This window comes from Panicum virgatum, chromosome 3N (assembly GCF_016808335.1).
Source record: "Panicum virgatum strain AP13 chromosome 3N, P.virgatum_v5, whole genome shotgun sequence".
NCBI lineage: Eukaryota > Viridiplantae > Streptophyta > Magnoliopsida > Poales > Poaceae > Panicum > Panicum virgatum.
The window spans coordinates 5,670,953-5,683,544 of record NC_053147.1 but is presented as its reverse complement, the minus strand read 5'-3'; the positions used below and the strand labels follow the sequence as shown (position 1 = coordinate 5,683,544).

The 12,592-nt window shown below is 45.4% G+C and overlaps 2 protein-coding genes across 2 annotated transcripts; both read left to right on the top strand.

The window, feature by feature from the left end:
* Positions 1-3,256: 3,256 nt before the first annotated feature.
* On the top strand, positions 3,257-4,362 carry LOC120668114. Its single transcript, XM_039948048.1, has 3 exons — positions 3,257-3,879; positions 3,965-4,117; positions 4,225-4,362. The coding sequence occupies exons 1-3, from the start codon at positions 3,312-3,314 to the stop codon at positions 4,269-4,271; spliced, it is 768 nt and encodes a 255-aa protein (XP_039803982.1). The 5' UTR covers positions 3,257-3,311; the 3' UTR covers positions 4,272-4,362.
* A 4,597-nt stretch (positions 4,363-8,959) lies between these two features.
* Positions 8,960-12,388, top strand: LOC120663912 (auxin-responsive protein IAA17-like). Its single transcript, XM_039942860.1, has 5 exons — positions 8,960-9,465; positions 10,234-10,466; positions 11,059-11,158; positions 11,268-11,329; positions 11,979-12,388. The coding sequence occupies exons 1-5, from the start codon at positions 9,155-9,157 to the stop codon at positions 12,014-12,016; spliced, it is 744 nt and encodes a 247-aa protein (XP_039798794.1). The 5' UTR covers positions 8,960-9,154; the 3' UTR covers positions 12,017-12,388.
* The last annotated feature ends 204 nt before the right edge of the window (positions 12,389-12,592 follow it).

Genomic DNA, 12,592 nt, shown 5'->3' with positions numbered 1-12,592 from the left:
TCCCCGCAGTGGTCCTTCGCGGCCACGCACTCGCGCTCATGGCAGCGGTGCGGCGGTGCTGGTAGGAGTCGGGGCGCCTGGCCTTATGCGCGGGAGGGGCGGGCGGATCTGGATGTGGAGCCGAGAGGGAGGACGACGCGGAGGCATGCAGGCCCAGTGGCGCCCCCATGGCGATGTGGTACCCAATGGGGACGTCGAGCGGCGCCGCCATGGGCCGGCCAGGGAAGAGGTAGGTCCTTCTGCTGTGCTTGACGATGACGGCGGCGCAGATCAGAGGGATCCGCGGCGCATCCTAGGAGGGCGCTGCCCCCGGCGGAGATCAATCTCGATCTCCCCGGGGGCGCGCGGGTGCAGCGAAAGCGGCGGCGCGTCTAGGGTTAGGATCTCATAACCTAGGCGTCTGATGCCATGTAGGAAATGTAGGATGTGTATAATGCGGTCGATGTATTGCAATGAGCCCCTTGTGCGGTATATATAGGAGTACAAGACTTGGAGGGCAAGACACCTCCCCTAGAGATAAGGAAGGCTATCAGGGGATTACATTAATCCTAAACTACCATATCTGGAGTTGCCTAATATACTCTAACATCCCCGAAGAATTTGGCCAGCAGATTCGTGCTCCTCGGTGGCATCTCTCGGATCCTTTCCCCCGAAGAATTTGGCCAGCAGATTCGTGCTCCTCGGTGGCATGCAACAAACTGAGGTGGCCGAATCTCGGATCAAGTAACTGCAGATCTCCAGATGAAAATCTGATCCAATTATGGATGGACGACGGTGGCGCCTGTGGTGTCGTATTCTCCCTGGAGCGTCGTCTTGAGATCCCATGTGAAGGTCATGTGACTTAGTTCTTCGGTTTTGGTGACCTTCCATTTGTCGGAGGGCTCGCTGTCGCTTATTTGTGCCTCCAGTGGATCTCTCTTGTGCTCATCTTCATGATGGCTGCTGCACCTATCGTCGACAGGCAAGACTGGCGTTATTTTCGTCGTTCGTTGGCCAATGGTCGGATTCCTCGACAGGTTGACAGATTCTTTAGCAACCTTTTTGTGATGATGGTTTAGTGGCTAGTACTTGGGAGAATTACTGGATGTAGGCGACCTTAACTTAGTACCGAATGTTGTGTACTAAGTTTAGATATCTTTGGTCTTTTTATTTCTTGTAATAAGCTAGGCTGTTGGCTGTGTACGTCACGTAGAGGCCGGATCATGTATCCGTTATCTAAAAAAAGCTAGCTAATGGGTGACGTACCACATTGGTTGGTAGATACTTGCTACTTCATTGAAACAATTATTCCAAGAGGCCGACACACGTTTTCTTTTTTAAACCACTTAAAGAAGCTTGTGCGAAATCAACAACCTACCTCCTGTGTGATTCAAAATATATATCACTTAGCACATCAACATGAACACATGCATGGTTTATATATGAGATAATAGCTTTCATGACCAATAATTTCTTTGAAAATATGATATTTGGAACCCGGAAGAGTAATAGTTGGTACACATTCTTCAGGTGGCAAAACTGCAAAAGAGAGAGAGAAAAATGTCATCATCATGTTGGATGTGATCTCCAGGCCCGATCCAAAGATCGGGTCAAATCTCCTTTGATCGCGCCCTGATCGGGGGCGCCCAGTCAATGTGACTGGTGGGCCCCCGTCGTCAGCGCTATATTAAGAACAGGAAGGGGCCGGGGCACGGTATCCCAAGTTGACCGCCGACAGAAACCCTTCCCACAGTCCCGATCCGATCTCGGGGAGCGCTAGGCCGACGGGAAGCTCCGCCAGCGCCTCTTCACTCCACCACGACGTTCACCGGTGCCAAGTCCGTTCCCGGCCAGTGCCGGTACCGGCCCGAAGGGTACCGGTACCCTCGCCGCCCACCGTCGCCGCCGGATCCGCGCCTCGCCAACTCGGACTTCCTTGCCTCCATCCTCGACTCCATCGACGCCATGGCACCCGCCGGCACCTCCTCCTCCTCCGCGGCAGCTGCCGCCAATGGTTTGCGTCCCCTCTAACCCATCTCTCTCTCTCTCTCTCTGACTCTCTCTTGTATTAGATTAGGAATGAACTTCTTGTGATTATACTCAGAACCATGTACCCCTACTCGTTTTGTGCATCTAGAGTAGATCCTGTACAGAAACTAAGAACCAGTGATTCTAACATTGGTATCATTCGCAGATCGAGAAGTTGATCGAAGTTTTGGGGTTATTTTGCTCATATCTACGCTCAGAAAGTAGAAGGAGATGAAAGAAATCGAGTTTCGATCTCGGATCGAACAAGAACATCTAGAACCCTAACCCTAGACCCAAGAAAAGCCCCTGCAGAACCAAGAACTCGAGAGAAGGGGGGACTCACCTCCTCGCCCGCCGCCGCTCGCCGGGGCGCACCAAAGAATCCGGCTGCCACTGGTCGCCGTTGCGCAACTGCACGTGGGGCCCCGGCCGCCACTCAGAACCGGTGCACGGCCCGTGAACCACCTCCAGTCCGCTCAACGGCGGCGCGCTCCCACTCGGTTGAGCGCGCGCGCCGGCGAGGGGACCGGCGGGGGCGCCGCCACGCAGCCGTCTTCCCCGGCGCCGACCGCCTCCGGCGGTGCCGCCGTGCTCTCGGGCGATAAAGGGGGAGGAAAGAAAGGAAAGTCGCTAGGGTTTGGAGGGGGTCTGGCCGGCCACGGTTTTGATCCGCTGAGGGCGGCTCCCGGCCATCGGATTTGATCTGACGGTCAGGGCGTCATCGCCGGCCGAACGGGCCGAATTCGGCCCATGAGGGCGTTGTGCGGGCACCGCGCTGGGCCACGAGCCCAAGAGCGGCAGAGCACACGCTGCGCGCGGGCAGGCCGTGGGCCACATTCAGAAAACGGCCCGCGAGCACAATTTGGTCTTTTTCCAATTTCAGAAGCAATTTTGGATATGTTTTGATGAATTTGAATAGAATTGGAATACCACTTTGAATTTGCACCAAGTGTAAATTATTTAGAATCAAGAAAACATAATTTTGCTTCTGAATATACAGAATTTTTTTTTATATTATGATATTGTAATTTCTGACCAAAGTTGTTATTGCAATATTATAATTTTGTCTAGAATTCTTTATGTATTATTTCTTTTTCTACCCAACGGTGATTAGGAATTAATGCACAGATTATCGCTTGTTTTAATTTTGACCAACGTTAAATTGATACATGCATTTATTGTTGTCCTCACATTTTTTAATTCAAATTTCAGGCTCTAAAGCTATGACTTATGTGAATGCCATTCCTGAACTGGATGGCAACAACTATGGAAAATGGTACCAGAAATTGGAGATAGCTCTGGCGATGGCCAATATAGATTTGGCCATCACAACGCCAGCTCCAAAAGAACCAGAAAAGCCCGTAAGGGCACAGAATGAAGAAGCTGCTGCTTGGGCTATCCGAGAGAAGAATTATGACTCTGCTATGACCAGATATGATGCTGACAAGACACGTTGGAACGATTCCAACCGCAAGTGTCTTATGGTCATGAAGGGTTCCACTTCAGATGCCATCAGGATGGCGATCCCAGATTGTGACACCACTTCAGAATATTTAGCAAAGGTGAAGAGTCAGTTTACTGGTTCTTCCCAGGCTTATGCTGCCATTCTTGCTAAGCAGCTTATCACTAAGAAATACACTGGCGGTGGCATCAGAGAACATATCTTAGAAATGAGCCACATGGCCAACAAGCTTAAGACAATGGACATGCCTTTGCTAGAAAAGTTCATTGTTCAGCTGGTCTTCAAGTCCCTACCAAAGGCGTTTGAGGCATTTCATGTCAACTATAACGCTTTTCCAGAAGATTGGGGTATTGACAAGCTGATTGGCATGTGTGTTCAAGAAGAAGATCGCCTTAAGAACTCCAATGGTGGTGAGCTTGTTTTTCAAGTTCAGCGCAAGAAAAAGAACTTTCAGAATAAGAACTTCCAGCATAACAAAGAGACCTTTCCCACCAGGCAAGAATCAGCATGAGAGTGGCCCTTCCAGACCACCTCCACAGAAAGACTGGGAAAATTTCCCAGTTGAACAAGACCAGTGCCTGAAGTGCAAAAAGAGAGGGCACTACAAGAGGGACTGCCCAGAATTTCTGAAAGAGTTGTTAAGAAAGGGTGAGGACACCATTACTTTTGTAGATGAATCTCTGTATTTAAGTTATGACAAATCCACTTGGTGGATTGATTCTGGTGCAACTACTCATGTTGCTAATTCTTCACAGGGATCAAGTATGAGGAGGACCCTGCCAAGAGGCGCAAGAAGAATTAAAGTTGCAAACGGTGTAGAAGCTGAAGTCGAAGCCATTGCAGAATTTCACTTAGAATTACATAGTGGCTTTGTACTTTGTTTGAGAGATGTTCTTTATGTACTGTCTTTGCAACGAAACTTAATAAGTGTGTCTAAATTAGATGATGACGCTATTGCTTGTCATTTTGGTAATGGCAAGTGTAAGATACAAGTTAATTCAGAATGTGTTGGTCTTGCCTTCCGACAAGACAAATTATATTTGCTTTCATTATCTGAGAATGTAAATGCAGTATGTTCTGAGAATAAGAATGCATCCTCATATGAGAATGTTACTAAGAAACGCAAACGAATTGATGCAATCTCGTCGAAATTATGGCATTGCCGTTTAGGCCATATTTTGAGGGGGAGAATAGAGCGCTTAGTGAAAGTATCAATTCTTCCACCGTTAGAATTTTCAGATTTAGAACAATGTATTGATTGCATTAAAGGAAAATTCGTTAAGAACATAAAGAAAGGTGCCAAACGAAGTGCGGGAATTCTAGAAATAATCCACAAAGATATATGTGGACCATTCCCTGTCACTATTGTAGATGGTTATGTTTCTTTCATAACGTTTACAGACGATTACTCGCGTTATGGCTACATTTATCCAATCAAAGAATGATCAGAAGCGTTGGATAAATTCAAGATATTCAAAGTAGAAGTAGAAAACCAACATGATTTAAAGATTAAGATAGTCAGATCCGATTGTGGGGGAGAGTACTACGGTCGACACACCCCCTATGGCCAAGTTCCAGGACCGTTTGCAAGGTTCCTTATGGAAAATGGCATAGTTGCCCAGTATTCTACACCGGACGAGCCTCAGCAGAACGGAGTAGCAGAAAGAAGAAACCGTACCCTAATGGATATGATCAGAAGTATGATGAGCTACTTCACTCTACTGATTAACTTGTGGATGGAGGCGTTAAAAACCGCCATTTACATTCTTAATCGGGTGTCAAGTAAATCGGTGCCGAAAACGCCGTATGAACTATGAACAGGAAGAGAACCCTCGCTTAATCATTTTCGCGTATGGGGCTGTTTAGCTGAGGCCAAAGTGTTTAATCCGAACATTGGGAAGCTAGATCCCAAGACAGTCAGTTGCCATTTTATTGGCTATCCAGAAAAGTCTAAGGGATATCGCTTTTATTGTCCCGACAGACACACAAAGTTTGTAGAAACAAGACACGCTGCCTTCTTAGAAGATCAGATGATCAGGGGGAGCATGGTAGCCAGAAAAATCGACCTTGAGGAGAAGCGGGTATACGTTCCCACTCCGATGATTCAAGAGCCTTATTTCTCGTTACCTGTGGTTGTGGCACCGATAGAGCAGGAAACTGCAGTGCCAACACCTGTTGTCAGTCTACCTGACGTTGCAGTGCAGAAAACTGCAATGCCACCACCTGTTGTTGGTCCTCCTAGCGTGGCATCAAATGAAAATGAGGACCCTGTTCCTCAGGATCAAATAGAACCCATTGCCATGGATGAGGGGGAGCAACAACAGCCTCCTGTGCAAGAAATACCAGTCGCAGTGGCCCCCGAGAAGGTCACAAAGAACTAGAAAACCAGCTATTTCTAAAGACTATGAAGTCTATCATAGTGAAGAAAATGCATAATAAGGGTGATCCCACCTCTTTTGAAGAAGCCATGAAAAGCGCCAATTCATCCAAATGGTTTGCAGCCATGGAAGATGAAATGAGATCTATGAATACCAATAAAGTTTGGGACTTAGAAGAAATTCTCAAAGGAGCCAAAACAGTAGGCTGCAAGTGGGTCTACAAAATAAAATGTGACTCCAAAGGGAACATAGAAAGATATAAAGCGCGGCTCGTAGCAAAATACTTCACGCAAAGAGAAGGAATAGATTACAATGAGACCTTCTCTCCAGTCTCATGTAAAGACTCTTTCAGAATAATAATGGCCTTAATGGCACATTATGATTTAGAATTACATCGGATGGATATAAAGACGGCATTCCTAAATGGGGATTTGTATGAAGTTGTCTACATGGCACATCCCAAAGGTTTTGTCGTGGAAGGCGAAGAAAATTTAGGATGTCACTTGAGAAAATCGATTTATGGCTTGAAGCAAGCCTCGAGGTAGTGGTACTTGAAATTTGATGAAACAATTAGAAAGTTTGGATTTAAAAAAATGAAGAGAACAATTGTATTTATGCGAAGTTCAAGAACGGGAAATTTATTTTCCTCGTCTTGTATGTGGATGACATTCTGCTAGCTAGTAGTGATGTTAATCTACTACTGGAGACAAATAAATTCTTGTCCTCGAAATTTGATATGAAAGATCTTGGTGAAACTTCGTTCGTTTTAGGAATTGAGATTCACCGAGACAGAAAAAGAGGGGTTTTAGGATTATCACAGAAAACATACTTAGAAAAAATATTAAAGAAATACGGTATGCATGCGAGCAATCCCACACCTGCTCCAATAGTCAAGGGCGACAGTTTCGGGAAACATCAGTGTCCCAAGAACCAGTATGAGCTCGAGCAAATGAAGTCAGTGCCTTATGCTTCAGCTATCGGAAGCTTACAGTATGCACAAGTGTGCACACGCCCTGACTTAAGTTTCGTTACCGGGGTACTTGGCATATACCAGAGTAATCCAGGCATAGAACACTGGAAAATGGTAAAGAAAGCTTTGCGCTATGTGAGGGGCACAACTGGCCTCATGCTAACGTATAGAAAATCAGAAACTTTAGAAATAGAAGGGTATTCAGATTCAGATTTTGCAGGAGATGCAAATGATAGAAATTCCACATCTGGATACATCTTCACTCTTGCAAAAGGAGCAATATCGTGGAAAAGCTCCAAACAATAGGTTACAACATCCTCCACGATGTATGCTGAATTTGTGGCATGTTATGAGGCCTCGGGGCAGGTCACATGGCTAAAGAAATTCGTACCCGGATTGAAAGTGGTCGACAGCATAGAAAAACCACTAAAATTATACTGCGACAATGAGCCAGCAGTATTCTATGCTCATAACAACAAGTCGAGTGGTGCTGCCAAACACATCGACATCAAGTTTTATGTTGTTAAGGAGCAAGTCCAAGATTAAACTATTTGTCTAGAACATATCAAAACGAACAAGATGTTAGCGGATCCGCTCACAAAAGTCCTACCACCCAATGTGTTCCGAGAACACTTAGCCGGCATGGGTTTTAGGGAAAGCCTATGATTCCTGGACAAAGAGGGTCCTAGAATAAGAATCTGTTTCAGACCGGAAAGGTCATTGTGGCTGTTAATCTGACATTAATAATTGTCATGACGAGGCACGCTCTATACACTGATCTGCGATGGGATGGACAAACTCAGATAAAGAACAAGAATAAAAAAATGAGAGATCAAGGGGGAGAATATTGGATGTGATCTCCAGGCCCGATCCAAAGATCGAGCCAAATCTCCTTTGATCGCGCCCTGATCGGGGGCGCTCAGTCAATGTGACTGGTGGGCCCCCGTCGGCAGCGCTATATTAAGAACGGGAAGGGGCCGGGGCACGGTATCCCAAGTTGACCGCCGCTAGAAACCCTTCCCACAGTCCCGATCTGATCTCGGGGAGCGCTAGGCCGACGTGAAGCTCCGCCAGCGCGGCAGCGCCTCTTCACTCCACCACGACGTTCACCGGTGCCAAGTCCGTTCCCGGCCAGTGCCGGTATCAGCCCGAAGGGTACCGGTACCCTCGCCGCCGGATCCGTGCCTCGCCAACCTGGACTTCCTCGCTTCCATCCTCGACTCCATCGACGCCATGGCACCCGTCGGCACCTCCTCCTCCGCGGCAGCCGCCGCCGATGGTCTGCGTCCCCTCTCACCCATCTCTCTCTGACTCTCTCTTGTATTAGATTAGGAATGAACTTCTTGTGATTATACTCAGAACCATGTACCCCTACTCGTTTTGTGCATCTAGAGTAGATCCTGTACAGAAACTAAGAACCAGTGATTCTAACACATCACTCTATAAATAAAAGGACCTGGTTTGCAGTCGTGCAACCTTATAGATTACTATTTTCTTTCTTAGAGAAAACTGATCATGGTTGTTATCTCAAGGCTAGGTCGAAATCGAAAAAGCATGTATATAGTGGCAGGTCCCGGATAATTGTTAGAGGGGGCTTTCTTGCACCTCTAAATTACTTCAGCCTCTTCTTCCATGGCAAAAAAAAATTGTAAAGGAGTTCAAAAAAAATTATAAAGGGCTTAGGAGAGGGTGCATAGGTCTGCAGCGGTAGGACCGTAGGAGGGACTACAGCTCCTCCAGAGTCACTGCTGCATCTATAGGTAAAAAAGCAAGAGCAATGAAAAAAATAACACTGAAAATAGACGCAAAATTATATAAATAGATGGATAATGCATTTCACTAGTTGGTACTTACTTTAAAAAAAACAACTAAGATCAAACGAAGAAACATCTTCTTGACTTTGTTTTAGTAATAAAGAAGCCTGAGAGGAATCACACATAGGCAAGTAGGTGCAAACCTAATCCTTAGTCCATTCTTTCAGTGCTAACAATCGTCCATATCCATGAACAAGAGAGAATGTAATTACTAAAATTTGAATGCTTAGACACATATTCCCTGTCTATTAATTAATAGTATAACCAATATAAACTTCCATTTTCAGCTTTCTTTCATTGATGCTGTTAACTACAACTGTAACACAGAGATTACGCTAACCAAAGTGGAGCGAACCAAGCCATCCAATTCACCGGGAGAAGAAGGGAAGCTTCACGCCTTCACCTCAGCACCCCCCCCCCCCCACTCCACTCTCTCTCCTTCCCCTCTCTTTCTCCCCCCACACACACGGAAACAGCCACTCCTCACCTCCCCCACCCTCCGGTTCATGTCCTGCTGCTCCCCATGTCGCCCCCACTCGAGCTCGACTACATAGGACTCTCGCCGCCGGAGGTCGCCGCCGCCGCAGATGCCGCCGACGACCTGAAGGGCACCGAGCTCCGCCTCGGCCTGCCGGGGTCCGAGTCGCCGGGGCGCCGCGTCGCGGCTGCCACGGCGACCACCCTGGACCTGCTCCCAGCCAAGGGCGCCAAGCGCGGGTTCTCCGACGAGGTGCCGCCGCCGTCGCCCGCCGCCGCTGCGGGCAAGGGCAAGAAGGTGGCGGACGAGGAGGACGACGACAAGAAGGTGGCAGCGACCCCGCAGCCGGCCGCCAAGTAGGTGGATAGTGAAACTGGATCTTGGGGTTTTGCTGCCCCAAACAAAAAATAAAGGAATTCTTGGGGCTCTGCAAGGGTGTTCTTCGGCGTTTCTCCTTTGTTCTTGGGACTGCCGCAGCGAGTGGTCAGCGAATTCTGATTTTTTTTTGTTCCCGCTTGTTTGGGACAACGCCTTTTGTGTTGTTTGCGAAAATCTTGCTGGGTTTTGTAGTTTAATAGGGCATTTGCAGGTTTTGTAAACCGAAATTTTCTTTGGAAATTCTGTGCTTTTCAGGGAACCAACAGGGTAAATTGAGGGGAAAAAACGGCTGAATTGTATGTCAATGAGATCTCCCTTGGCTTCATGGTTTGTACAGTATTTGTTTGGCCTCTTCGTTTTGTTGGAATTTCGGTTTGTCTTGGGGCCTAGAGGAGGGAAACTAAAGTTGCAGCTTTGTGATGTTCTTTTAAATTTCCACTTTTCCCAAAAATTTTCTACTTTACAAAATGCCCCCTTTTCGATTTATCTTGAACTTTTCCTTTATTTTCACTTCTCTCGTTTGCTCAAGCTCCTTAATCTTTTTTCTGCTCTCTCTCCCTGCTTTGTTTTTTTGCCGGTTTTTCTTCACAACATTTTGATCTGCCATTAACATGTTTAGATTTTTTTTCAAGCTCATCCCAAAATTCGTTTCTTTTTCTCGCAACAGTACATATCTTGATCTGCCTCTTGCTTTCGTGGTTGTAAAAATTATTATTGAGCAACAACACTCATTTCGTGCTGTGCAGGGCTCAGGTGGTGGGATGGCCACCAATCCGCAGCTACCGCAAGAACACGATGGCTACTACCCAGCAGAAGGGCAGCAAGGAGGATGCTGAGGCCAAGCAGGGCCAAGGGTTCCTCTACGTGAAGGTCAGCATGGATGGCGCCCCGTACCTCAGGAAGATTGACCTCAAGACATACAAGAACTACAAGGATCTCTCCACTGCACTTGAGAAGATGTTCAGTGGCTTTAGTAATGGTGAGATGTCTCGGGTTATTCTCCACTTTTACCAGGCGTATACAGTATGTAATTGTGTTTCATTTTTATGTGTATAGTTTTGGAAACACATCTTAGAAGCCTTAAAAAACATGCTTGGTTCTAATGATAAGCAATAGTTTTAGCTTACTATTATTTTGAGTAGTTTTAGGATAACAAACAATTCAGTGCGAAGTTTGGTCATTCTTTGGCGAACTGTTTATCCCTCGCTAAAAAAATACCTTGCTGATTGTTCAGTTATTGCATCGGTCGTCTCTCTTAGAAAGGTATTATTTTTTAAGGCAGAATAAATTTTTGCTTCATGTATATCATTATTCGAGGGTATTTTCTAGTCCTGAGTATTGGTCCAGAAAGCTACTAAATACTATGAGAGTGATATCTCTTATATATTTCTTAAATTTGGAGATCTAGGATCCATTATGTATGTCTCATTAGATTTCCTCACTTTGTTAGCATCATGAAATGAATATAAGGTCCAAGTCTTTTCAGTAGAAATTTTAGTACAAGAAGAGGTTCTCTTCTGTTTTTCTTTTTATTGGTCTTACAGGTTAGTATGGGTGTAATGCCATATCAGGCAAGGACGGCTTATCTGAGTACCACAAGGATGGTGAATATGTTCTGACTTATGAAGACAAGGATGGAGATTGGATGCTCGTCGGCGACGTGCCATGGGAGTAAGTACACTGAATGGAAATTAAATGAGTCAACGATCTGATTTTTGTGGCTCATTTTTCTCGACTAAGCACATATTTAGACTTCACATTTTCTTCCACTCAATTGCAGGATGTTTGCTGACTCTTGCCGTAGGCTCAGGATCATGAAAGGTTCAGATGCAATTGGACTTGGTAAGCATGCAGTCCTATTCTGTTTAGCGTATTATCGGGCTAATCATATCATCTTAGTTGGTTGGGTGGATATGGTGGGATGGTCCATGATATGATGATCCAAGTAGGTTGTGTGGTTGTTTGTACATGATACTATATTTTGTTAGGATTCCTTAAAAAGGCGAAATAAATCATGGTCCTTGGCTCGGTGGTGACAGCTCTCTAGGCTAATCAATTTTCAATTTCTTGCGCATAGCGCTAAAATGTAGGCCCACAAGATCAGCATAATGGGATGAACCAGACAATGTAGAAATACAGTCAAAATCATGTATATGTAGATGACTACTGCAAAATAATTAAATATTGTTGAATTCTCAAAGATAATTTGAAATGTGCTCCATCCACAATGAGATGCCTAGTTTCCCAATTGGTACACTATCAACGCTGCAACCAGGTATGTCATTGTCAGTTTGGAGTGCACATCATCATTGGTAAGAAACATGTATTGAGTATATATTGTTGGTGTCAAATCTGAAAATTTGAATCATAGTTGTCATTTGCTAATACGATATTTTCATTTGATCTTCAGAGTTAATTTAGAAAGTTTGGTTTCAAATTTTTACTCTGACTTCCCTGAATAATTTGTCTCTTGTTTGTTTTCCTTTTGCAGCTCCAAGGGCAGCTGATAAGTCCAAGAACCGCAACTAGAATGGTTGCTACTACAGTCCAGAGCAAGAGGGAGATCCAATGACTGTAGGGCCCTTTATGAAAATCGAAAAGTCTAACAGTTATAAGACGAATTCTGCCTTATGGTCTGTACTACATGGTTTGCTGTTACGCGAGTAAAGAACTCCATGTCTGTTATGTTAGTTTCTCAAAATCGTCTATGGACCAAACCTCTATCCGATTGTGGTTAGGGCTTTGTATGGGTGTTATTCGTATCAGTGTAAATGGTTTGGTTCATTGTGTGCTGCTACTTTGATTGAGCAGTCCTCCTACCTAGTTTGCAAAATGGTGTCCATGAACTGTTTGTCGGTCCTCTATATAATGTTCAATGAAGCTCGTGAATGTATTGTCTAATGGTGTTCATGTTCTGTTTCATTCATCTTAATTGTTTTGAAGTATGCTGAATCAGCTAGTGCTGCAACTGTGACCATCTAACAGTAGTTTCTGTAAGTTCCATGTTCCTTTTTACCAGCTTTAGTGCCTAGTTGCTGGTGGCGGCATGCAGTGTATTCAGTTACTTATCTGCTGAAGGTCATGATGGTTGTCTATGATCTTACT

Excerpts from the sequence above, each read along its gene's own strand:
- LOC120668114 (XM_039948048.1), top strand. The coding sequence starts at position 3,312 with ATGGCCAATATAGATTTGGCCATCACAACGCCAGCTCCAAAAGAACCA. Across the intron at positions 3,880-3,964 it reads CCTTAAGAACTCCAATGGTG|GCAAGAATCAGCATGAGAGT; the intron begins GTGAGCTTGTTT and ends CTTTCCCACCAG. Across the intron at positions 4,118-4,224 it reads GAAAGAGTTGTTAAGAAAGG|GGATCAAGTATGAGGAGGAC; the intron begins GTGAGGACACCA and ends AATTCTTCACAG.
- LOC120663912 (XM_039942860.1), top strand. The coding sequence starts at position 9,155 with ATGTCGCCCCCACTCGAGCTCGACTACATAGGACTCTCGCCGCCGGAG. Across the intron at positions 10,467-11,058 it reads GTTCAGTGGCTTTAGTAATG|GCAAGGACGGCTTATCTGAG; the intron begins GTGAGATGTCTC and ends ATGCCATATCAG. Across the intron at positions 11,159-11,267 it reads GTCGGCGACGTGCCATGGGA|GATGTTTGCTGACTCTTGCC; the intron begins GTAAGTACACTG and ends ACTCAATTGCAG.